This window comes from Anolis carolinensis, chromosome 2, assembly GCF_035594765.1.
Source record: "Anolis carolinensis isolate JA03-04 chromosome 2, rAnoCar3.1.pri, whole genome shotgun sequence".
Lineage (NCBI taxonomy): Eukaryota > Metazoa > Chordata > Lepidosauria > Squamata > Dactyloidae > Anolis > Anolis carolinensis.
The window spans coordinates 216,629,325-216,656,773 of NC_085842.1; the positions used below are offsets into that span (position 1 = coordinate 216,629,325).

The following is a 27,449-nucleotide window of genomic DNA, read 5'->3' on the forward strand; positions in this document are numbered from 1 at the left end:
CCCAATCTGTGGTCCATGGACCACCAGGTGGTCCGCAAGATCTAAAATATGGTCTGTGGCCTCACCATTACTACGGATAATAACACACCCTAACCAATTTTTTTTGGTGTCTTCGTTTTTAGGCCTGTTCCTGGGGTTATTTGGGATGCTGATTCAGAAAACTGCACAGACCACATCAGCTTTAGATCATGAAATATGAATTTCTGTAGGTGGGCAGATGGTGACTACTGGATGGCATATGTTCTGTATCAGAAACTAGAGCTGATGTGGTCTATCCAAAGCAGTTTTCTGAATCAGCACCCCAAATCACCAAACCAAATCTGAAGTTTTTTTGCTTTTTTTTTTTTTAACCACGGAGCCCCACGCTGTCCATTACACAACATAGCGTCACTTCTAGCGGGGCTCTGTGGCTCAACTAGGGTGGAAGCATTCTACACGCTGTACTACCAACATTGTCTGATCTGTTGACTGAATCATTCATTCATTCAACATGGAAGCCTCCCCGTGTTCCATTAGGGACAATGGGGTTACTGCGAGGGGAAGCTGCGTGGCGACACTTCCCCACAACTGATGTGGAAGCACGGGCTGCCCGCGAGGTGGGTTACGGGGTGCATGGTGCTGGGATTGCCCCAATGCCCCCTCCCTTGATTCGTCACAGAGACTGGCAAACTGATCCAGAGGACATCAAACCCATGCTGTTTTTCATCAGGGCACATTAGCCATCCTCTTCACAGGCAACTTGCCCTCAAATCAGCTGGAGTGTGGGAGAAGCTAATTCCTTGCCAAGGACCCTTGGGTCAACAGAATATTTGAGAGTGAGGGACTCTCTTTTTTGCAGGGCAGTTCATCTCCTCTGTCTTGTGAAATGAACTGCCTTTGAGGACAAAAGTCAGGTGGGTTGAGGGAGGTGGCTCCCAAGTCTTCTTTGGGTTTACTGTGGCCCTCTAGACTACCACATGTGCCCTTCTCTGATTTTGGACAATAGAAGAGAACTATAAGAGGCTCGTGGTTTAGTGTGTGAGCCCACTTACCTTGCAAACTCTTTGCACTGGCATAATCCACTCCCCAGCTCACCAGTGCCATAACAAGCCCCAGGAGAACTAAGAATATCCAGTCTTCCCCTAGCTTTTTGGTTAAATATTTCTGGATGCTTTTAGCACAGGCTGTGGAGGAAAGAAATCTTTTAGACAATAGCATGAGTCAAAAGAAACTTTTGGGAAATGAACCAATCAAGACAACATTTTTGTCATCTTTCTGTACTCATATCTCTTTCTGCTAAATCAGTAGAGATCAGTGGGTTCTAAAAGTGCTTTTCTTGACAGAACATGCCTTTTCTTTCTTCTCCTCTTATCTCTAATAATTCCCCTAAGAAAATGAATGCATGGTGAGGAATGACTGACCAAAATCATACAGCATTATTACATTATGCAAATAGGGACACTCAAATATATAATATACACTCTACAACTAGCATAGTGTAGTGATTTGAACCTTGGACTATGCATCTGGAGACTAGGGTTTAAATCCCTCCTTGGCCAAGGGAACCCACTGGGTGATCTTGGGATGTCACACTCTTAGAAGAAGGCAAAGGCAAGCCCTCTGTGAAGAAATCTTGACAAGACAACCCTATGAAATGACTTGAAGACACATAAGAACAACATATAAGAACAAAATATTTCAGAAGAACAAGCCAAGTAATACCCCCATACCTGAGGGGGATATGTCTTCAAACTTTGCATGGATCCATGAAACTACCAATAATAGTGAACCCTACTGAAATGATTAGTTTATATCCCAAGAAAGACATGGAGTCATGTTGGAGGATCCAGAACTGCTTCATATTTCTTAGGAAGGAGCTGGGGGGAGGCATTTGAAAATATCTAGCAGTGGGAAGAGAAAAAGACAAGTGCTCCCACCTCTTAACTTATGCAACATTTCTTCCTGTGAAAGTTTTATGTACTTGGATTTGTTTGTTTCTATGCAAAGATCCCTCATAGGCAAACTAGTGGGAGAAAACCACTAAATAAAAACCAAAACAATATCTTGTAATTGTTCTAGTTATTTCATGGTGTCCCTTCTGATTCCACACATAGCCACTATATACAATTAACTATGTCCATCTTTACACATCTTTTACTTGTGCATCAGCCCCCTCTATCAATCAGAAATGCCTATGGGGACAAAAGGCTATACTTTATCCTACCATGGCATTTGGAGTAGCGTTCTTCTTTGATTTCGGCCTGACTGCTCCGCTTCAGGGGCCCTTGGCCATTGCGTTGGGGTGTCTTCTCACTCAGGAGTTCAGTGGCTTCCTTTGGAGAAAAACTGGGGAGCTGCTCCGTGTACTGGCCATAGAGCTAGAAATAGGCATTTTACAGTCAGACAGTCAGACAGTCTACTCATGGAATGGTCCAGAGGAAAAAAAGACAAAGATGTAATGCAATCACTGTCAAAATCCAGATATCCTTAATTCACATCTGTATTAATAATATGCAGCTAGAACGCAGGCATAGATCCAAGTCCTGTGTCAGAAATGCATTCACGGAAAACAAAAATCTTCTAATAGTGGGTGGAATATAAATATTGAAATAAAATTATCAAAATAAATCTTAGCCAGAACAAGGCTGTATCTACAACTATTATCCAGATATTTAGAGTTTTCATGGATACATCATGATAGCATCCCCCCCCCCCCACCCCAGCCCTTTTCAAGACCAGACAGGAGGCTCAGCCAACAGCACTTTGAGACCATTGCCACTGTTTCACCAGACAAAATCAACTTCTTGGCAGGGCCTTGTGGGTGACATTGAGGTCACAACAGGGTGAACAGCCATGTAATCTGCAGAAGTGACATCGACAGCAAGGCTCTGCCTTGGAGCTATATCTAGCTGGCAGCATAGCTTAGGTCTGTCTGATATGTGGGCACAGGATTGGGTGGGATCCAGCCCTATCCAGCCATCCTCACCTCAATAGCACCAGGATTACTCCAGAGTTTTCTGGAAGTAAACTGTGATTCCATTTATTTACAATATTTATATCCCACCCTTCTCACCCAACAGGGGACTCAGGGCGGCTTACAAAAAACACACATATAAAAGTTGTACAGTGCACTATAAATCAGTTAAAATTATTATTAAATTACATCAGTATTCATAAAACACATTATAAAATACAGATAGGCGTGTTCAGTTCAAAATACTGGGTCTGTTGATTGAGTTCCAGGGTACATTTGTGCTGGATTAATGGTTGGAAGCAATACCTTTGCTGCAAAACCTGTTGTTTGTAAATCAGCTTTATTTGTTTGTTTGTTTGTTTTGTGTCAAAAGCATTGCATAATAAATAAGTTTAAAACTTGTAAAATAAAGGTTGTTTAGACCAAAAACGGGCAACAGTAACTGCATTGTTTGTAGCTTTAAACAGTTCTTCCTCTGTACATGAGGCAGGGTCTAAATCAGCTGTCAGGTGGCCCTTTAGTAAAGCAGGGAAAAGTGGGAAAAATCATGGGGCAATGTAGGGAATCCGTCTGGCTGGGTTCCCTACTGTTGGGGTTCATCTCTGCCTTCTCACGATATTTCTCTGCTGTCCCCTGCTTCCTCTTTGTCTCCTCTGCCTTTTTTAGCAGAGGAGTCGTGTACACCTGACTCCTCTAGCCTCCACTGCTGCAATGCTGGTGGCATGCTGGCAACACGGAGCCCCACCAGAAGTAGCCCTGCATCATGTGATGGGCTCCAGGGATATCCTTGCCAGCATCGCAGAGAAGCGGAGAGAAGACATTTCTCTGCCTTCATCTGACGAGGTCCTAAGCGCAATTTGAGACCTATCTCTTCCAGCAGGCCTACCCAGTCAATTTTTAGCTATGAATTTTAAACTCGTGTCTTGTGTTTATTGTATTTTAATTTTTGTTCTGTGCATTTCAGCAAATGTATTTCATAGAAATCAAATTTAATACACCATATGTAGTTTGCATAATGTTTTATAATTATGTGTTTTTAACTGTGTTCCCTGCTATGAGCCTTAAGGAGAGACAGGTACGGTAAGTGTTGCTGTTGTTGTTGTTGCTGTTGTTGTTATAAGTCATGTAGACTCCTTGCAGTTGTTACAGGGTGAGTCCACTTTATTTGTAGACATAATCAAAGGCACTTTATGCCAGTTTATATAGTTCATTAAACTGTGCAGAACTTTTTTTTTTACTGTTCATTAAACTATGCATAACTATGCAATTTTTTCATGTCAGGAGCGACTTGAGAAACTGCAAGTTGCTTCTGGTGTGAGAGAATTGGCCGTCTGCAAGGATGTTGCCCAGGGGATGCCCGGATGTTCTGATGTTTTACCATCCTTGTGAGAGGCTTCTTTCATGTCCCCGCATGGGGAGCTGGAGCTGACAGAGGAAACTCACCCAGCTCTCCCCGGATTTGAACTGCTGACCTTTTGGTTGGTCAGCAGTCCTGCCAGCACAAGGGTTTAACCCATTGCGCCACCGGGGGCACCTACTATGCCAACTGAAAATAATTAATATAGGGACTCTATAAGATACATCGTAATCTATTGACTCAAGCACATCTCCTCCTCTATCACCATCACCTCTTCCTCCAAATGCAGTAATAGAATAATTTGAATATTTACCATAGTGATATTTTGAAGCATTGAGGCATATATTATGGCACATCTAGTCAGAAAACTGATGGTACTTCTTCTTGCAGGCTATCCTCTTCACATTGATTATTTTTTCCATTGTGTGGCCAAGCCTGTTGATCTATATATTTTTTAACATGCTTAGAACTTGCCCACTGGCTAGGCCAGGCCGGCTGAGCCAGGGTGCAAGGCGCGGGAAGTGGGGTCAAACCTGGCCCTGCCTCCTGCGCTGCATGGGAGGCGGGGCCAGGGCGCATGGCATGGGAGGTAGGGCCAGGGCTCGATAGCGCCCCTGGGAACATGGCGCCCAACGCGTGGGCGTGGTCGGCTTCCCGCATTGGCTGGGCCTGTATAAGTCTCTATAGGTTACATGCCATTTAGAACTCAGAACTGATAATGGTCTTGATTTTGCAGGTACTGAAGTGGTATGAGGTTTGATACTGGACCCAGTGGAATACAGATTAGTCATCAAGTTCCTTTACTTGAAGGGCCGCAAACCAAAGAAGACATTTGATGTGATGAAAGAGGTTTATGATGATGATTCCCCATCATATGATGTAGCAGTCAGGAACTGGCATCATCAATTCAAATGTGACTGGACTTCGGTGCAAACAGCTCCAATTACAGGGCGAACCCACTCTGCTATTGATGAACACACCATCCAGCAAGTGGAGGTCACCATTGCCATGTAACCTTTTTCTACCTAGTCCAAAATATCAAGATGAGTGTGGGGTCCATGGGAAAAAAATCATCCAAGACCAATTTCACATGCATAAGGTATCCGCTCACTGAGTTCCCCAGATGCTCACACCTTTCCAAAAGCAGGAATGAGTCAAATGCTCTCAGGCTCTATTGATGATGTGCCATGGAAACCAGGAGGACCTTTTCAACAGACTGGTCAGACAGGATGAAAACTGGGTCTATCACTATGATCCTGAGACTAAAGTCCAGTTGATGCAATGGAAGCATCATGACTCACCACCTCCAAAGAAGGCATGTGCCCAACTCTCAGCAGGCAAGGTAATGCTCATGGTATTTTGGGACCAGCAAAAGTAGTATTGATGAATTTCCTAGCAAAGGGTACCATGATCACTGGGGTATACTATGCTTCACTGCTGTGGAAAAAGTGGGAGGCTATCAAAACCAAGAGACGTGGCATGCTCAACAAAGGTATCCACCTCCTGCAAGACAATGCATCAATTCACAACTCACATGTTGTCCAAATGGAAGCAAAGTCCCCAAACCTTTTTTTCCCGTCCTTCCTTGCCCCCTTCCCTAATTTTGTTTTATGTTTTGGTTTGTTTTCTTCCCCCAATATGTATCGTATGGAAAAACCTTAATAATAATAATAAAAAATGGAAGCACACTCCTGTGGCTTTGAAATTCTACCGCATCCCCCTTATTCACCCAACCTCGCACCATCAGACTTCCACCTCTTTCCAAAAATGAAGTTATTTTTTAAGGGCAAGCAATTTTCAAATGATGAGACTAATCTCCAAAGTCACAATGTGGCTTTTGGAGAAACCTGTCGACTTTTACAAGTGAATGTTTACAGTTGCTTAAAATGACGGGAGAAGTGTGTGTCCCTAGGTGGCATCTACGTATGTAGAGAAGACTAATAACTGTGCCAAGTTTCATTGCTCTCAGTCCACAGGAAGTGGGTCAGCGGAAATCTTTAATGAACGCCCCTCCCTTCATAGCCTCTACTTTAAGTCAGTTTGGCATGAGTATTCCAGGTCTTTTGTCTTTCTCATTAGCTTTTGACACTGGTTCACACTATGTAATATTTCATTTAGATCACCTTCAGTACTTTGTTGGAATTGGGGAAGGGAATATGGTTCTTTCTGAATTCATTCCTGGATGATAACCCATCTCAATTCTCTAACTATTCCTAGAGCTTTTGTTCTTTCTTCCTCTATAACATGGAAAGTTACACACTCTGTTAGATTAATTTACTCAAGAGCCTCAAAAAAAAAAAACCCAAGGGTTGGATAATTATTAAGCATGCATTCATCCATCCCACTGAAGTTACTTATGGAGGCCCTGTTTAGGCTTTGAATGCTGCTATTTTGAGAGAGTCTATCACTGCAATCAGCTTTTTAAAGAAATATGTTGTCATGTGTTATACTGCATTTCCATCAAAGTGTAGAGGGGGGAAAGCAAATACTGTACCGGAATTACTTCTTTCCTTTGCTATAAAACTCTGGCTTTGTTCCAGTTAGGATACCTGTCACTTGTAAAATAATATTATACCCTTAATCTGGACACAGTTACATAAACACACTTTAATACAAAACAACTATGCAGGTCTATATCAACATATCTCTCAATATACCGTATATACTCGAGTATAAGCTGACCCGAATATAAGCCAAGGCACCTAATTTTACCACAAAAAACTGGGAAAACATTGACTCCAGTATAAGCCGAGAGTGGTAAATTTCAGAAATAAAAATAGATACCAATAAAATTACATTAATTGAGGCATCAGTAGGTTATATGTTTTTGAATATTTACATAAAGCTCAAATTTAAGACTGTCCAACTCTGATTAAATTATTATTCTCATCTTCTTCAATGAAAATGTGCTTATGTATCCTTTTAATAATAATAGAGTAAAATAATACATGTAATAATAGAGTAAAACAATAAATGTAATAATAATTATAGGATCAGAGTGAAATAATAAATATATTAATAATAATAAAAATAGAGTAAAGTAAATGTAATAGTAGCAACAATAATAGAGAAAAATAATAAATATAATAATACCAATAATAATAGAGAAAAATAATAAATGTATCATACATTCTCGAGTATAACCTGACCCAAATATAAGCCAACCAGGACCCTCACCCGAGTATAAGCCGAGGGGGGCTTTTTCAGTCTTTAAAAAAGGGGCTGAAAAACTAGGCTTATACTCGAGTATATACAGTAGTTCCCATGAACTCTCCCCTCCTCCCTATTATTTTTGATAAAGATGGAGGGGAGGGGTAAAAAAACTACTTTGGAGAATGTGTTTCATTTTGGCACATAAATACTGTTTGCTTATATGTGAAGGGACCATAAGCCAGAAAATAGTAAACTTTTGCCTATGTGGCTTTGCCTTTGCATATGCTCCTCCCTTCCTGTGAGCTGGTGCCTTTCTCCAGAGAGTTTCAAGACCAAAAGTTAGCTTGAAATCAACAAGTGAGGTCACAGGTATCACTTATACCACGTGGGTGTGGAAGGTGAGGAAAACCCTCAACCATTGGTCAATTTTAGATAAGCCAAAGGTATATATTCTTTGTTTGCTGCGACATGCTTTGGCGACGGCCATTTGCATAGTACGGACCCATTGAAATGGGTGCCTACGGCTGTTCTGCCTTATCATAGCTGTGATAACAATAAAAGGCTAGTTTTATTGCTCTCTTGGAATTCTCTCCTTTACTTCCCCTCCGGGCCAATCCCCAACATATGTACTGATTTTTGGAATATAATATTGTTAATGTTTATAGTAGACCTTCTGATTTCTTGTTTAATACTGATACTCTCTGTCGTTTGTCTGTGCTTGAAAGTGCTTGGATAAATAGGCTTTAAAAATGAAATCAACAATAATTGGCAATAATTTTAGAACAGTAATTTTAAAGAAAATATTAAAATAATAGCATCATTTATTACGTTTCATTACCATCTTTTGTTAGTCTATGTACTGTGTTGAATCTGAACCAGGGAGGTTCAGCTTCAAATTTCTGCCTGAGGCCAAACTAGATTATTGCTGTGAAAGAAGTATATTTACAATCTTTCTTGGGTATGAATTCATTTTTTACTGAATAGTAGTACTGAAACCACAGCAAAAAATCAACAGAGGAAGAAGGGCAGATTGGTTTTTTTCCCCTTCTAACCATGGCCCATTACAAATTGCCTTGACACACAGACACACCCGTCAGTGTGATCACTGGGGATTCTGGGAGCTGTGATCCTTAAAAGTAATTTCTTACACCCTGTAAGGCAAGAGAATTCTGTACATTCTTTCCCATAGAGAAAGGAACACACACAGAGAGATTTGAGGTTGGCAAATGGAAAGAGGGAAAAGGTTTAAGCTGTTCCTCTCCTATGTCTCCATCTGATGGAACTTACTGCAATACTTCTATGGCTGCTTTTCATTCTTTAAAAATACTAAGAGGTTGCACAGCTGTCTCAAGAATGGACTAGGCTAGCCCTCAGCCACAATGTTCTCTGGGTGACTTTGGGACAACTACAATCTTGTTGCCAAATCTGCCTCAGGACTGTTTTAAGGAGAAAACATAATTTATACAGTCTTGAGCTTTTTAGAAGAAAGATGGGTGATTTTAATTAAGTGTACAATTGGAGCCCCCGGCGGTGCAATGAATTAAATCCTTGTGCCAGTAGGACTGCTGACCAACAGGTTGGCAATTCAAATCCAAGGAGAGCGGGTGAGCTTCCTCTGTCAGCGCCAGCTCCCCATGCAGGGACATGAGGAAAGCCTCCCACAAGGATAGTAAAACATCAAAACATCCAGACAGCCCCTGGGCAACGTCCTTGCAGACGGCCAATTCTCTCACACCAGAAGCAACTTGAAGTTTCACAAAGTCGCTCCTGACACGAAAAATCTGTACAGTTTTAAGGCATTCCAGCAGAAAATTGTTTAATTTGGCATTGTTATCTTACTATCTTTTCCTGCCTCCATTTATTTATTTATTTGACCATTTTGAATAAGCTGGCACTATATTGGACAGATTCAGTTCAGCCCGCCTAGAATATCACAGCTGATTCCAAATTTGATACTGCAAATTTGGGAGGCAAGGTACTCCCCAGATATTTGGTTCTATCCCCCACTAGCATGCATGAAAAATCTTGATCACAAGGATTCTAATTGTGTGCGGTATTACACTGACAGATCAAGCAGGCTCGATTTGGTATCCCACTCTTAGTCATCGTGGCACCTCTGTTGATGTCAGAACGTAGCTATTACATGGCTGGCAAGAAGGAGGGGGGCAATCTCCCCTCCCTGCTGGTAGCAATGAACACCACATTCAGACATCAACAAGAGGAACCCATAATGGCTCGGAGCAACATGGACATGATCCACCCCTTTTCCCTGAGCTGTTCAGTAGAGGAAAAAGGTGATGGTAGCAGTGTCCAGTTGTACAGTGGATCAGGCCAAATCAGAACCAATCCCATTGTCCAGATGCCCTGAAGCTCCAGAACACTCCTGAGTTTCCAGTAAACTCCAGAATATTTCCTAACTTTGCCAAAAGCAGTGCAAAGAGTGTAGTTAATAATACCTTGATGGGTTGCTGTGAGTTTTCCAGGCTGTATGGCCATGTTCCAGAAGCATTCTTTCCTGATGTTTTGCCTGCTTCTATGGCAGGCATCCTCAGAGCTTGTGAGGCATGTTGAAAACGAGTCAAGTGGGAGTTATATATCTGTGGAATGTTCAGGGTGGGAGAAAGAACTCTTGTCTGTTTCAGGCAGGTGTAAATGTTTCAATTGGCCACCTTGATTAGCATTGAATAGCCTTGTAGCTTCAAGGTCTGGCTGCTTACTGCCTGGGGAATCCTTTGTTGGGATGTGTTAGTCTGGAATTCCTCTGTTTTGTGAGTGGTCTTCTTTATTTATTGTCCTGATTTTAGAGTTTTTTTAATAGCCAGATTTTGTTCAATTTCATGCTTTCCTCCTTTCTGTTGAAATTGTCCACATGCTTGTGGATTTAATGGCTTCTCTGTGTAGTCTGACATGGTGGTTGTTAGAGTAGTCCAAATAATTTGCTGTATCCAGGTTGGTTCATCAGCTGCTCTACAATGGCTGACTCCTCTAGTTGACTTAGTCTGCAGTGCCTTTCATGTTCCTTGTTTCGTGTTTGTGCAATGCTGCATTTGGTGGTCGCTATGTAGACTTGTCCACAGGTGCATGGTATACGGTCGATTCCTGCAGAGGTGAGAGGATCCCTCTTGTCCTTTGATTAACGTAGCATTTGTTGGATTTTTTTAGTGGGTCTGTAGATAGTTTGTAGGTTGTGTTTCTTCATCAGCTTCCCTATGCGGTCAGTGGTCCCCTTTTCCTCTGGGTGGATCTTTGTCTTTTCTCTTGTGGGTTGTTCTTGGCCTTGTAGCTCTTCTGATGTCTGTGGTGGAGTCTCCATTGGCCTGTAGAGCCTAGTTTGAGTGGTTCCTTGGAGGAGCTGGGGTTCACAGATTATTTTTGCACGGTGGCCTTCAACAATACAACACCATGATATTCATCAGTGTGTCTTGTGATGACATCCAGTGGTCCATTAGTAGTGAGTGTGGAGTTATGGGGCAAAACTTTAAAAAGAAACACTTCCAGCCACTGCAGAAGAAATCAAAACACTTCTATTCTGATAGTACTTGACTCATAGGCACTGCCTTTGACAATTCCCTTGCAACATTTTTTGGGGGGCGGGGGGAGTTTATGTTAAACTGCCTTTTACCCTGCAGTTTAACATAAAATCAGGATTTTTAGTTTATAGTTGTCCCCCTAAGCAGTATCACTTCATGGTAAAGTTGAGGGAGGAACTGGTTGATGCGAAGAAGTGGTTCTTTTCTTGGGTGAATTTAAAAAATGTTTAAGAACATGCATGTGTGTAGATACTTGGATATCAACACACCTGTAGCTACACTTACCAATACATTTGTATAGTCATACACATGATGTGGGAGGGAGTGGTCATAGTTGTGTGGTTGAAAGTAATGCAAAGGATTGGAAATGTGGTCTACACTTAATGATGACATACAGATGGAATGTGTGGGTTGGTTGGAATGGTGGTCTCACTACAATGTATAAGATGATAATAGGATCACTGCAGGCTCACTGCGGACAGTGACAAATAGATTTTTGTCAGTAAAGTAAATTCCTTGTATAAAATAGATGGGTTTTATATATAAAGATCTTATTTACATTCAATGTACCTTTGTTTTAAAAATGAAATTTGAATCTGTACCACGGAATGACTTTTGGGAAGGATTGACTGATGCATACTGTCAGTAGCAAAAAAAACAACCTATCTGATGTGAATCAAGTTTTCCATTTTATGCTTTCACCAAAAAACAAATGTAGGAGTCGAATGCCATCCTGGATTTATGTATTCCACCATCCAACATAAAGTCAAATTTGAAAACTAGTTGAATGATTTCCCCCCCTTTTGAACTTCAGCGCAATAGGTATGAATCCAATATTTTCTTGTACCTTTCTTTCTTTCTTTCTTTCTTTCTTTCTTTCTTTCTTTCTTTCTTTCTTTCTTTCTTTCTTTCTTTCTTTCTTTCTTTCTTTCCAACCCTAACACATTATACAAAGAACTTACTCAAGCAATAGGAGCAGAAGAAATAAGGAATAACGTAGGCCCCAACTACACTGCCTTGTAATCCAGTTTCTGAATTCAAACTATCTGCTTCAAACTGTGTTATATGACAGCGTAGACTTATATAATCCAGTTCAAAGATGATAATCCAGATTGAGAAACTGGATTATATGGAAGTGTAGATCAAGCCTTTGTGGGTTTACAACACTTAGTAAAAATCAGGGATAGGGTTAAGGTTCCATATGCAACAAAAAAAGAGTCTACTGAAGGGTTCCATGACTGAAAAGGTTTGGGAACCGTTTGCCTAGTCTAGCAAAATTAAAGCTGTTTTCTTCTCCCCACACCTTCCTCTTGCTCTCTGACTTCTGTCACTTCAACACTGGAATGCAAATGTAAGATGCAGGAGCATGCTGAGCATAGTTTGGAGCAGGTATGCTCATACTGCATTCCTCCAGCTGTTTGGCCTCCAGAAGCCCTTGTCAGCTTGTTTAATGGTCAGAAACTCTGGGAGTTGGAGGCCCAAACAGCTGGAGGGCCACAGTGTGAAGCTGCCTCGTCTGAAGTATCCTGCAGACCCAACTGGGGCTGTTTTCAGCCTCCAGGAGTGGCCTTTCATCCTGGTCCATTGGTCATCAGCTGATGGTTTCCAGATTGGGGCCAGGTAGCTGTCTCCAGTATTACACTAGAGCTCAAAGCATATGCATCCCATCTGAAATACTGTGCCTGCCTCCTGAAGAATTCTCTAGGTTGTAGTTTAGGGGAATGGCCTTTAAAATACTCAGCCAGAGAGGTCCTGGACTACAAGCCGCAGGATTCTGCAGGAGGCAGCTACCGGATTTCAGATGAGATTCATACTCTTTGCATTTTCTTTCAGCTCTATTCCAGACATCTCTTCCCATTTCCCCCCAACACATCTCTACCAGAGAATGGATGCAGTTTGGTGAGGCACTCCTAGGATGCCACAGCATTAAACCAGGTCAATTCAAGTGCTATCCAACTGCATTGCTTCTGCAGTGCAGGGGAGGAGGGGTGTCTGGGTGAGTCCAGACCGTGCTCTGGCTCCCTTGCCCTCCAATAACCCGGCATTCGCTTTCAGGGCCTTCTCCAACTCGCGCATGGCCTGAGAGCTTGGCAATTCACACCTCGCAGGGCACGGCCCTCCTCTCTCTCAAACATACACACAACTCCTCTAAGCTGGGGAGAGGCGATGCTTGGCTCAGCAGAACAAGACACTGTGGGGAAAAGCAAAGCATCACCGGAGGCTCAATAAAACTCTCTGTGAAGAAAAGTGAGGACAACATGCATCTTGAAGTGGGAAGGAGGAGGGCTCCTGGGCTGGCAAGTCATGGACTAGTTCATCTTTGAGCCAAATGGGTTCAACATTGCTTTTTTTTTTTTTTTTTACTAAAATAATAATAATCTCCTGGGCTCTGATCACTGGCAAACTGGCAAAGTAGTCAGCTTGCTCAACAGCAACATTAAATCAGGCGCTGCCAGCCTTAAACATTAAACCAGGGTTTGCCAGCCTTAAGCATTAGATTAGGGGTTGCCAACCATGAGGGGTTGCCAGCCTAAAACATCAGACCAGTGGTTGCCAGCCTTTGATCTTCCTGGTCTTTCAGATTTCAGTTCCCAGAATTTCTGACAGTTAGCCAAGCAGACTGGGGCTTCTGGGAGTCTCAACAACCTGGAAGACCAAAGGTTGGGAACCACTGCATTAAACAATAAATATGAATCCCTTTTTAGTAGCAGAAAAATATAACAGAAGTTCCCATATTATTACTAAATGCAATCAAAATTGGTGTTGTATTTTTTTCGTGTCAGGAGCAACTTGAGTCACTTCTGGTGTGAGAGAATTGGCCATCTGCAAGGACGTTGCCCAGGGGACACCCGGATGTTTTGATGTTTTTACCATCCTTGTGGGAGGCTTCTCTGGAGCTGATAGAGGGAGCTCATCCATGCTCTCCCCGGGTTGGATTCGAACCTGGCAGCCTTCAGGTCAGCAACCCAAACTTCAAGTCGCAAGGCTTTAACCTACTACACCACCGGGGGCTCCATTTATTTTCATAATAATTGCAATTGTACTTTTTCCAGTTAGGTATTTTTTAAAATGTCATGTAGTTCTTATAAAAATTATATACTTCCTAATAGTTGTGGGTGGGCCCCCTTTGTTTCTCGGCAACCAATATTTTGGGACACAGTTCCCCACAGACCTCTGGGCTCTGATACCAAGCTTCACATATCATGAACTGTGGAGGGTTCTCACCATCTATAAAGGTGGCCCTTAGGCTTTTTCAACCTCTTTCATTTAGGTCAGAAAGTATGGTTGCTTGCCTGTAACCGTGTTTCTTCGAGTGGTCATCTGTGAAATCCACAAATCACATAGGTGTGGATTCACAGAGACTATGAAGGAGAAACAGTTTTGCTACAGACTGTACACCAAGGGAAAATAAGTCCCATGTTTAGAAATATGGAATACTCTACAACAGAGCTTTCCAGACACTCTGTGTTGGATTTACGACAAATGAGGCCCGGTACTAGTTAAGTTAAGAGGCACCTTACTTGGGACCTGAAGGAGATTGTCCCAGTAGAGTGGACCTACACTGCCTGCTTTGTGGCACACTCCCATAGACTATCAACTCTATCATCATGTCTGGAATTGCTCTGAAACAGAATGCTTCAAATTTAGAATTGCACTACATAAGTAAAATCCATCATTTAAAAAGGACGTGGGGCAGGAAGATGGACTCCTCCGGCCAACGGGGCCCTGTGCTTAAGCACACCTAAGCACAATGGTAAATCCACCACTGCAAACACTTCATGTTGATAACATACTTTTTTAAAGATATGCATCATTTTGAAGCACAGTAATTCAGTCCACAGATATCTAAACCCCACTTGCCTAGTTTCCTACAGGTCTCACAAACTCTGAGGATGCCTGCCATAGATGTGGGTGAAATGTCAGGAGAAAATGCTTCTGGAACGTGGCCATACAGCCCCGAAAACTCACAGTAATCCAGTGATTTCAGCCATGAATGCCTTCCAACACCTTAATTCAGGTACACTGAGGTACACTGTACTAATGAAATTTATGGGGACCTTTCATTCATATTTTAAATGTATGATTTGTAAGTTAATAACATACAATTCCAAGATGTTTGTCATTTCTTGCTACATTTGTGCAACATCCCTACACACTGCCGCTGATACAGCAGTTTGGAAAGCTGTGATCCACAGTAATTCCACAGATTAAACACTGGATTCTGGTGCAATATTACCCAAAAGTCAGTCCTTCATATCCTCAGATTCAATCATTCACAGCTTGACACACACACACACACACACACACACACACACACACACACAAAGCAAACCTTGATTTTGCCATGATATAAGGGGCACCATTTTACCACTGTATAGAATGGGATTTGAGCATCCATGGGAGATCCTGGAAGCAAACCCCAGCAGATACCAAGAGCCCACTGTATACCATCTTAGCTCCCCCCCCCCCCCCGCCCAAAAAAACAAACAAACAAACCCTCCAATTGTGCTTAGCTGATTTGCTTACTAACAATCTGTCCACAATAAGGTTTTGGAAGCAGATGCATTTGTATCCTGACCAAAACAGTCACCTTTTTCTAATAAACTTAATTTATTTAATTTTTAATAATAAATGGCAGTGATCTTATGCAATAAAATCAGAAAAATACTATTTTGATTATTCTGTATCCATGGATCCAAAATCATCACCATCTACATCTTGAAAATATCCTCCCTTTCGCCTCCCCCACAGGAAAACAAAATCAAAAAAGCAAGCCTTGATTTTGACATTTATAGTGGACCCATGGTTTTGGGTATCCTCAGGGATTCTTGGAACCAAACCCCAACTGAGACCAAGAACCCACTGTATACAATGTGGTACAACCATTCCCCTAAGACTGTGCCATTTTGTGAATAGAGGATGCCGTTTATGGATGATTCTCCTGCAACTTTTGAAAAATCGAAATAGAAAACAAATACCTCCCTGCTATCTTCTACTACAATAAACAACTGTAGACCTTTTCCTATTGCGGGTGGGTAGCATCATCTAAACATGGTGTTTAGTCCTGTAGTATTGCAAATCACATCTTCCATTATGAACTTATCACATGCCATCTGAATTTGCTGGTTTACCTGTTACTATACGTTTTCATCCTTATTCCACAAGCGAGTGGATTCCCCACCCTCTCCCCAAGTGTCTTTCGACATCATGAAAAATCAAACTCCAACATTAAAGGCAAGGAAAACTAGCAATCTCCTAAAGTAGCGCTATTTCCTACTTTTAAATTTAAAAAAAAATACTGTGCAGGGATCGGGCAGTTGCATTAGTACTGGGAACTCACTGCTGGGTACAGGAGACCACCCACAGGATAGCTCATCTGCACACATCATCAATACGATTTAATGTGGGCGATTCTGACAGCTCTCATCCCATGTGTTCCCAAGATCCTGAGACAATCTCAGATCATCTTCTCCCCACTCCCTTTTTTGGGTCTGTTTCTGATGTTTCCCTAATGAATCGTGACAGATGTGGACAGTAAGTCCTCCTGCGTCATGGGATGGGCTCTGTCACCTTTCGTTAGCTCAATGGATTAAAACTGATTTTTAATGGGGCGGGGGCACATGGGATAAAATCCTAAATCAGTGGTTCTCAACCTGTGGATCTTCAAGTGTTTTGGTCTACAACTCCCAGAAATCCCAGCCAGTTTACCAGCTGTTAGGATTTCTGGGAGTTGAATGCCAAAACATCTGGGGACAGGTTGAAAACCACTGGTCTAAGTCCAGTTTATTCTACCAGTTGAATGCAGAGCTGTGCCCACATTTCTGGTATTTTCAAGTTCTTAATGTCCTTTTAAAAACTTGAATTTGGGAACTTCATCTTCAAGATATGAAGCCCAAGTTGTAATCTGGTTCTGATTAAAATAAGAAATAGAAAAGTATTGAAGTACTTGCTGTGTCCAAAAGTATGATCTGTCAACAGTGCTGGGGACAGTACACTTTCTTGAAATCCTGGCACTTAGGTTACAACCAAAGAAAACACTAAGGGATGAACAGGAAAGTCTGATACTAACTCATAAAATGAATATTTATGTACAGAAATGCAATGATTTTAATGTTATTAATCATAATTATTTTATCATGCCATTTTCAGATCTTTATTTATTTTTATTGTGTCAGAAACGTCGAGAACAATGAATGTTCACAACATAGAGTTCTTGAGAGTAGACAATAATCTAATTAAACCAATATATTCCTTCAAAAATAATGGCAATAATAACCTAAACACAGTCACACAGTATGAGGCATAATATTTTTTCAGTTTCAAATACACAGTTATGACCAACATTTAAGCAAAAGGAACAATAAAAAGTGATATAAATTACAATACAAGTCCATCAGAATGTAAGGCATAAAGTCCATCTATTTTGAATATGGGTTATAAGGTCCTTGAAACTGTAAAGCAACAACACACAAGAGTCTGAATTTAGAAGAGGCGGTTATTCCAAAGTTCTTTAAAACTCTTTCATCAATTTGATAAACAGTAAGAAAATAATTGTATTTCAGTAGATTCATGTTTACTATACTGATTAGGACAGGACTTTCCTATTTGTCCCTTAGGGGTTAGGTTACAAGCACAGGAGTTTACCAGAGCAGAGGAAGAGCGAAACTTCCTTTTTTTCATTCTACTGCTCCCAGTTTGAGGAGCAAACTAGCTAACTGGGATGAGAGATAGCTGGTGCTTGGAAGGATTTCCAAGGTCAATGAGGTGCAATAACTAGGGCTAGTTTAGGTCGGAACTGAGCTTGGTTTAAGCCAGGCTATGCTAATGAATACAAAGGTCATCTCAAGCTTGTCTTGGAAGTTTTCCCCATGGCCACTTGTTTTTTTGTCCAATTATGTAATCATTGATTTTGTGTCAGAGCTTGGAATGGATGACCTTCCAAAATGCACTAATTTCTTCATAAATTCAGCTAAAAAAGAAGGGATTTTAAAAAAAACAAATGTGGAAGAAAGTAAAACAAACATATTTGTCCCTTCCTAGTCATCGCTGTGATTTGTGCAACCATCTGTGCTATGAGAATATTCAGAGAATTATTAATCTTCTCCATTTGCCAGCAAACTTTTTTTTTGAGGCATGAAGTATGTGCAGCTAGCACTCAATGCAAATTAGGGACACCGTGTATAATTTGTCTCCCTAGAAATGTCTTTGGACAGAAGCTATCTCAAGACAAAGAAGGAAAGCATTGTATAATAAAAATGAAAGGGTTTGTGAAGGGCAGACTTGGACATCAGAATTCTGCTGTTCAACACCTTTGCTTGCATGCTCTGTTTATTTATTCATAAATATATTTCCTATATATTTCCTATATATATGCTAACATGTCTTATTTTGGGGATGTCCAACAACAGATTCCAGAAACAATATTGTAAGTCATATTTTATAACAGTTTATGATCAATTGCATCTAAAGAAGTGAATTGCTATCTTCAAAACTCCTAATAAAATGAGTTATTCTCTAAGATACTGCTGGATTCTTTCACCCCTTCTCCTTTTTGATTACACATTGATACAGACACATGGTGCAGCGGGTTAAACCACTGAGCTGCTGAACTTGCTGACCGAAAGGTTGTTTGGTTCGAATCCAGGGAGCAGGGTGAGCTCCCGCTGTTAGCTCCAGCTTCTGACAACCTAGCAGTCCGAGAACATGCAAAATGTGAGTAGATCAATAGGTACTGCTCTGGTAGGAAGGTAACAGCGCTCCATACAGTCATGCCGGCCACATGACCTTGGAAGTGTCTACGGACAATGCCTGCTCTGCGGCTTAGAAATGGAGATGAGCACCAACCTCCAGAATTGGACACGACTGGACTTAATGTCAGGGGAAAACCTTTACTACAGATCAGCATGACTATCTCTAGTAGTTTACAATACAAAATACTAACTATAATGTCCAATAAAAATAACCTCAAGCATAATCAGAAATTAAAGCCATTCAGGAGAGAGATCTTTAGCTATCTCTGAAAAAAGTAACATGGAAGGTGCAAATTGGAGCTGTTCAGAGAGAAAACTGCTATCCTTTTTTCCCTTTTTCCTGGAGAACATGAGAAGTTCCAATCTCAAAAATTATTGCCCCTGGTTCCGAAATTACTTCTGCCAGTTCTCTTAATACCTTTAGATGAAATTCATCTGAACCTGGAGACTTGGATTCATTTAGATTAGCTAGATATTAGCAGAAGACAGTGTAATTGACTTTGAATAGTAGAGTTGGAAGAGACCTCATGGGCCATCCAGTCCAACCCCCTGCCAAGAAGCAGGAAATCGCATTCAAAGCACCCCTGACAGATGGCCATCCAGCCTCTGACTTGATGGATTGAGATGAACAACTGCAGCTTCTTCATCTGCCCAAACTTCCAGAAAGAGAATGATAATGCACTTCTAATTAACTTGTTTGCTTGGAAGATTTTGTTGTCTTTAGTTCCACCCTAAACTTTGATATGTTATTTTTTTGACTGGGAGGTTGTTCACTAGAATTAAGCTTTTCTGACCATCCTCCAACTGACCAACCAGAGGTTCCAGGTTCAAATCCCAGGAGCGGAGTGAACGCCCGCTGTTAGCCCCAGTTCCTGCCAACCTAGCAGTTCAAAAACATGCAAATGTGAGTAGATCAATAGGTACCGCTCCGGCGGGAAGGTAACGGCGCTCCATGCAGTCATGCCAGCCACATGACCTTGGAGGAGTCTATGCACAACGCCGGCCCTTCGGCTTAGAAATGGAGATGAGCACCAACCCCCAGAGTCGGTCACGACTGGACTTAATGTCAGGGGAAACCTTTACCTTTACCTTTTAATCATATGCAGGCATAGAAACTTACCATAAGTATAAGAAACTTTATGTTTTATTTAATACCTAAAATATCAGTTGTCTTGAAACTAAAGGTTCTCAAAGCAATGGGAAGAGGCACTAATTCAGATATTGTGGCTCCAAGTCATGAGGAATTTATTGCAGACCCAGAAAAAGGTAAGCTTGTTTCGGGGAGGGGGTCACGTTTAACTGACTAAGCTGCTTGGAGGCTTGTGTGTGTTTTGTGTATGTTTTGGACTATGTGCTTTCCTTGAATACACGGCCTAAAGCAGGGCCATAGCCAGAAAAAAATATCAGGGGGGTTTGAAACTTTTTAGCTAATCATAAAGCATAGTTCCATAACGCAAAATAATTCAGAAATCAGGCTCCACCAGTAAACATCAGTGGACACTCAAGACAGATAAACTTCAGTGGATATTCATGGGGATTTGGTTAATCAGTTAAAATTCATGAGTAAATTAGGTTTTTTAAAAAAATCTGAAAAAAAATTGGGGTTTTTTTTAACCTCTAACCCTTGGCTACAGCCCTGGGCGGCAAGGCTTCTGTTGATAAAAGTAGTCACCTGGCTACAGTCTGCATCTCCTACGGCTAGCTTTATATACCTGCTATTTCTGTCTTTGAAGCACAGCAAACAGGAACAGGAAAATAAGAAATTCGGTGGGCACTTTGCAAAGGAGTTTGTCGGAAAGGTCTGAATTGCTGTTCCACTGCCTATACAAAACATCTGCAATGACCTACAAGATATGTGGCATGTTTATATTCTTGCCATAGGTTATGGGTGGAATATATCTACAACAAATGCAAGTTTGCTCTGATTGAAGACAAGGTGTATCTACATTTCAAATTATTAGGAAAGATGAAGCCTTTCTTTTTCTTTTTTTTGAAAGAGCAAAAAAGACTCCCAGAAGGATTTGTTATTACGTCGTTTTCAGCATTGAATGTTGCCACTATGTCATTTCCACTGGAATCCACCCTAAACCCCCTTGGTGAGATAGGGTGGGTTATAAATAATAATAATAATAATAATAATAATAATAATAATTATTATTATTATTATTATTATTATTATTACTCTTACATGTTGGGTAAAGACCACAAACAGACTACACGAGAATGAGCCTTGTGTCTTCACATTTCCTACATCCCATTCTCTACTTTCACAAAGCTTAGTTTCAACAAAACTATATTGCCATGTTAAACTACAGTTTCTCATTATATTTGAAATTGTTACTTATAAGCTGCTTGTAAACTAGGACTGAAAGCCAGCCATGGCAGATAACGTTAAATCCAAGCATGTCCTAATCTGCACATTTTGAGTCTTCAGAGAGTGTGCATCCTATTAAAGACAAAAGACATCCCAATCTGTATTATATGTGACAGAGAACTGAAAAATATGTCCCAGCATCTGTAACTTGTCCTCGAAGGACTCCATCATATGATACTGGTAAATAGCAGGATAATCGTGTCTGTAGCCAATAGTTATGTGGTGTCTCCTGTTGCTGCTTTGCCTCTCTATCATTGGTGGCGCACACTTTTCATCAATGGCTCCCAATATCATGGTTTCAATATGTAATCATGATTCTCCACCTCTCTTCCTCCTTCTGCCTAAGCATTCCTAAGTAGGCTGAGATTGCCCCCTCCAGCAGAGTAAGGAGTATTCAAATCGAGAAAAGAGATAGTGACTTGCATCTGCTTTCCAATTCTTTTTTTAAAAATCTTTTTTTGGAATGGAAAGACCCATTTTGCCAGGAGAGGGGAAGGTAAAAGAGAAGAAAGGAAAAGAGAGAATTGGAAGAAGACAGGAGAAGCCCCGCTTGACTGCAAACTGGTCTAATGGTGATTGTTTTCGAATGGTACACTACTGTTATATTCCCATTTACTTCAACAATGTGATTGCTGTGAGACAACAGCAGGTGTGATAAGCTCCTAAAATGGAATGAAAGAAAAACCATATTGTAGCGCTTTCAATTTATGTGTCTAAACAATCCATCAAGAAAGTAATATGGTCAATGGTAGTGATTCTAACTCAAAAACTATTGAGATATACTGGATCTGACAGTGCTAACTTAATGCTTAATGGCAACAACAACAAACAACATGAGGAGGTAAAAATACAGCTCACAAACAGGCAAACCTCACTGACATCTCAGTGAGAAGCAAAAAGAAAGGAAACCAAAACAACAGCTTCTACAGCCTCCAGGTCACAACAAAAATGTGAGCAAATTATGAGCAATGTGATCTTTAAATGCTTAGGAAGCAGCATGTCTGAGAATGTGTTCACATCTCCTCCTGGGTAAGGTTAAAGAAAGCCCAGAACTACATAAATGACATCCATACATTCTAAAAAGATACACTGGTGACTGAGAAATATTGCATTTGGGTCTTACAGACTAACTATATGTTTAAGCTGTCTCCCAATGTCTTTCAAGGCCAGTTGGACCTGGTTCACTGAATCAAACATGCTTCCCCTTATTTCTCCAGGAGACCAGGGTATCAGCACTAGTGAAACCAATTAGTAGCTCTACTAGAGCTGTCAGACATCTCTTAAGGCCCTTCTACACATGCCCTAAAATGCAGAAGAATCTGGGATAAAAGTGGGGTGGGCAGCTAAATGATGTTTCATGAAAATGTGAAGTAGTTCAGATTAACAGCTGAAAAGCACATTTAAAAGGTGTGCTTAAAGCCCGATTTTGCCCCCCCCAAAATGTGCATGTTTGCATAATTGTATATCCCTGTAGTCAAGGAAAACATGTGATTTCATTTGTATACTCTGGTGTGGACTGCTCCAGCGCATTTTAAAATCCCCAAACAGCTGATCTGAACTGTAAACAAATGGAGCCATGGGCACACAGATGTCTAAATGGAAGCACAAATGGAAAGCAACTACAAAGAGAACTCTCTGCAACCATTCCTTTGTTCTGATCTTTATGAAATTAAACAGAGTTTGAATGAAGAGATGAAGAGAGGTAATAAGAAATCTGCTTGTGTGTACATTTAGATATCTGCATGAGCACATATAAGGTCCAGTCTCAGAGTCAATTAAGAAAAAAGTAAACTTCTGGTGGATGTCCCCCAGCCATTTTGTGGATTTCAAAAATCCGCTACAAACGAAGGTGTCAGGATGGCAGGGTCTGGACTTGCTGTCAGGTCTTACGATTTTTGCCCCACTTATTTGTCCCATATTTTGACACTGTCTGGAAGTGTAATTAGAATCTATTGGTCTCTCTTGGAAGAAAATCCTCACCAAAAAGTAATTTGACATTGACAACATTAAAAAAAATAGCTCCCTAATTTGACTCAGATGGTGAAATCAAGTCAAGAATCTCACTTATAAAGGATCAGTAAGACTTTGTTGGTCATTCTTTGAATCATGGCTACCAGGACATTCTGAGCCACTCCAGATGAAAATGTCTCAGCGTGGTTGTTTTCTTAAAATATATCTTTATTGAATAAAATCTACATAAAAATTGAATAAAACATATAACAAAAATGGGTTGCTGTGAGTTTCCCGGGCTGTATGGCTCTGTTCCAGAAGCATTCTCTCCTGACATTTTGCCCACATCTATGGAATGTATCATCAGAGGTTGTCAGGTATATTGGAAACTAGACAAGGAAGGTTTCTATCTCTGTGGAAGGTTGACAACACATATAACAAAAACTACATATTATAAAAACTACACACAGAACTACTCAATTTTTAGGACTTCATCACACAGGGGACTCTCCCTTCCCTGCCATTTTACCAGTCTTTATGGCGAAATGGCAGCGATGAGGGACGATTGTTGCTCCGCGCTCTGTTTCATCATGGTGACGCTTCGCCTAATCACAAGAATCTGTCGCCATCACACGAGTCCATGGGCTTCATTGGAGCCAGAATTGGAGCAGGCTCCTGTGTTTGGAGGGATGATTCCTAGAATGCATCCACTCCGTTGGAAGTCCAGTGACATTGTGTGATGGGCAGCGTGCCCATCCATTGCTGGACTGGCAGGGAAGTGTCCTAGGCACTAAAATGCCCTGTGTGATGAAGTGGTTTGTCAGTTCTGGGAGAACTTAAATGGCATACCAATCCCAATACTCTCTCCACTACAATGCCACTCCTGACCTTCTTTAATGCCTTGAGGAAAAATTGTCATGGTTGCTACTATGATAGGTGGTGTTAGTGCTTTTCCCTCTGCACAGAATAACTCTCAAATTATCCATGGGTCATATCAAAATCCATGATTTGTACCCCTAGACCTGCCCTTGGCTTATATATGAAGTCAACGTGTGCATCAATATATATGGTAATTTTGGTAGATTTATTTTAGACTTATCTTGTAGACCTATTTCTAGGCCAACTGCATTTAGGTTTGCTTGTCCTGTATCGATTTCTACGCCCAACCCCAAATATACACTTATGACTTTTCCATTATAAAGTGTTTAGTATAACCTGAACAGCTTATGCCTAAATACAATTTCTGGTCAGTGCTGAAAATTCAGACCAACTGCCTCCCTTCATGCACCTCCCTCCAGAAACTATTAGCCAGTAACTTTTGCTGTATGTTGTTTTGCCATGAGGCGGGCACAGTGCCATGAAGGGCCTGAAATATTGCAGGAGATCCTGAAGAGCAGCTGAAGAGCCTGACCTGAGGAGAAAGATTAAAAGAGCTAGCTAAACGATGACTAAGAAGCAATATGATAACAGCCCACAAATATCTTGAAGGGTGTAAACATCAGTCCAAGAGAAGCTGAAATGCTGAGTAAAATAAACGGCAATCATGATAAATATACACTTTTTCTCCATATATAAAGAACTAGTCCTTCATATTGCATATTAAAGAAGGTCTCAGAAAGCCCTGGGATCAGAATTAACTCCAGTGTAGGTGTTGAAGTTTGCATTTCTTTGGATTGTAATGATCTTACCAAGTTTTCCATGATCTATTTTTGTCTTGGGTGGCACACATAGCTGTCATTGTGCAAAGTTCAAGCTCCTTACCATTATCCTCAGCTTCAGGGCATTGCTAGGTACGTAAAGGAACTAGCGCATGGGCCCAGAAGATGTCCACTAGAGCAATAAGGCACCCAAAACATTTTCCATGAGAATTAAAAGAAAGTACATTAATAAATGGAATTTCAAAGATAATTGATAGTATTTATTTAAATTTCACAGAAAGGATGGCAATTAATTCCCTAGTCCAATTACTCGATAGTCTTCAATTAATTTGCGTCACAGTCCAGATCACTCCAAATCATCGGTTCCTCTTCCATTAATTTACTTTCCTCCCATTATTCAAATTGCTTTTGCATTAATTCAAATCATACTCAATCACATACTATGGGTGACAGTGAGAGAATTTGAGTACCCCTCCAAATAATTTTTGAACATGTGAGTGTGAAAGAGGGAGGGGGGGGGGGAAGAAAAAAACATCTACGTTGGGAGATGTTTAAACTTTAAAGCTAAAGTTTCAGACACATACTCATGTATATGCACACATATACACCGGGGAAAAGCTTAGACATAAGCAATTGTTTAAAAGTAAATAAGTAAACTTCTCCAGCAATTTAGATACTAGCTGGGTAACCCCAGTGGTTACCAGGCAAATCTGAATTTTTATGTGATGATTTGAGCATGAGAATGCGTAATTTGTGCGCTTAATTTTCATTTTTCATGATACAATATGTTAAATCTCAAATGTGACAGTTTATTGTTTGTTTTATTATAAAAGGTAAAGGTTTCCACTTGACATTAAGTCGAGTCGAGTCTAACTCTGGGGGTTGGTGCCCATCTCCATTTCTAAGCCAAAGAGCCAGCATTGTACATAGACACCACCAAGGTCATGTGGTCAGCATGACTGCATGGAGTGCCATTACCTTCCCGCCAAAGCAGTACCTATTGATCTACTCACATTTACATATTTTTGAACTGCTAGGTTGGCAGAAGCTGGGGCTAACAGTGGGAACTCACCCCATCCCACAGATTCAAAACACCGATCTTCCGGTTAGCAAGTTCTGCAGCTTAGTAGTTTTACCCACTGTACCACCACCTAAAACATTTATCAGCCCCTATTTAGAAAAATGACAGTTTACAACATAGAAACGAATCAGCCAGCAGAATATTCATTCAGGCATTACAAACCACTACTTCCAAATTTACTTTTTGGAGGCGGAAAAGTCATTACCTGCCTCAAAGCTAATTTACATACAATTTCCATGTAATTTATGGCTTTTCTCATAATGCTGTAGTTGAAATGCAATGTGAACACCACACATTTGAATAGATTGTGAGCAGAGAGGTGGACATGGAATTGTGGGAGAGGAATAGACAAAAAACTGTGTGAGAAGTTGTGAAACTTGGCATTCAGTAAAAGTGGCTATTGAATCATGGCAGCTGTGGTTTTACAAGGTCTTTAGCCTTATTTGCCAAAGAGTACTGATGACTCACCAAACTATAACTCTCGGGATTCCATAGTGTGACGGCGCGAGTGGCGCCATCTATATGTGGACCTGTAAGTTGCAAGATTTGAATTGTTGTGTCATTCCTGATTTTGCCCTTACCCTGTAAATGTAGTTGGATTGGTTATTTATATCTGTCAATCAATGTTGTTTGTACCTGTTATATTGCTCACTCAGCTAAACTGTTTGACTCCACCTCTTCCTGGAGTAGGACAGTGTTTCCTCCTTTCATTCCACCAGCAAGCTCTCTATCGGATGGACATGAGAGAGACTTGGCACTAAAAGCCCTTCAAAAGTTACCTCTCAGCACCAATTCTGAGGTTCTTACCCTTGGGACTCACACTTCATGTTCAGGGCCAACCTGAACAACGTTGAGGAGTCTCAAGCGCCTTCACATCAGTCCTTTGGCAACAGAGGAAGACTCTTGTCTTCAGATATAGGTCATTGGACTGAGGCTGAGTTTGCTCCGGCATTCACAGCCAGAGAAAGAGGGATCTGGAAAAGCTCCACGGACTTAAACAATCAAAGACTGTAATGTATATTTTCTTTTACCCCCTTTGTGAACAATAAACCCAGTTTTTGAGTTATCTACAGTGTTTTGGTCCTTGGGAGTTCCAGTTTCCCTAAAGGAGGGCAAGAAGCAATCCCCTGGGGAAAGATGTCACGTCCATGCCTCTTTCACTAAGAGTACAGCCCCAGGCGCGACGGCACACATAGCATTGAGCCATGGCAGTCAACGTGGTGTCAATCTGTGTTGATTCCACAATGTATCCTGTACTGTTTGTCCTACAGTAGGTATGATAAGACAAAGAGAGTCACAGCTTCTGGCAAAGAAAATTTCCTTAGATGCATCTTTCTTCCTTGTTGTCAAAACCTTTGGAGGGGGGGGGGAGCTATCAAAGTTGGCAGCTTCCAAAATATATTGGGGTACAGAATTTTGTTTTATTAGAGCTATGTCAGGGGAAAGAAAATAAGTAAAAGAAAGGAGCTGATAATATGTGAAAATTAGAGCAAGGATACAAATAAGAGAGGAGGGAAAAGCTCTGTTTCAGTCCTGGGATGCTCTTGGCATCTTATGCATTAGCAATATACAATAGACATTCTTCCCTTGTACTTTGATTGGAAAATACTTTACATTCTTAAATACTAAATCAAATCTACAC

General features: G+C 41.0%; 1 protein-coding gene across 2 annotated transcripts in view; it reads right to left on the reverse strand.

Moving 5' to 3' along the window:
• The window catches only part of clcn1 (chloride voltage-gated channel 1), a 123,588-nt gene that overhangs the window by 39,236 nt on the left and 56,903 nt on the right, over window positions 1–27,449 (reverse strand). For both annotated transcript variants that reach the window (XM_062971747.1, XM_008119426.3), the window contains exons 2-3: window positions 2,204–2,357; window positions 1,032–1,163 (exon numbers count right to left, since the gene is read on the reverse strand). In XM_062971747.1, coding sequence (XP_062827817.1) covers window positions 1,032–1,163; window positions 2,204–2,357 — 286 coding nt within the window. The remainder of the gene's footprint in view (window positions 1–1,031; window positions 1,164–2,203; window positions 2,358–27,449) is intronic.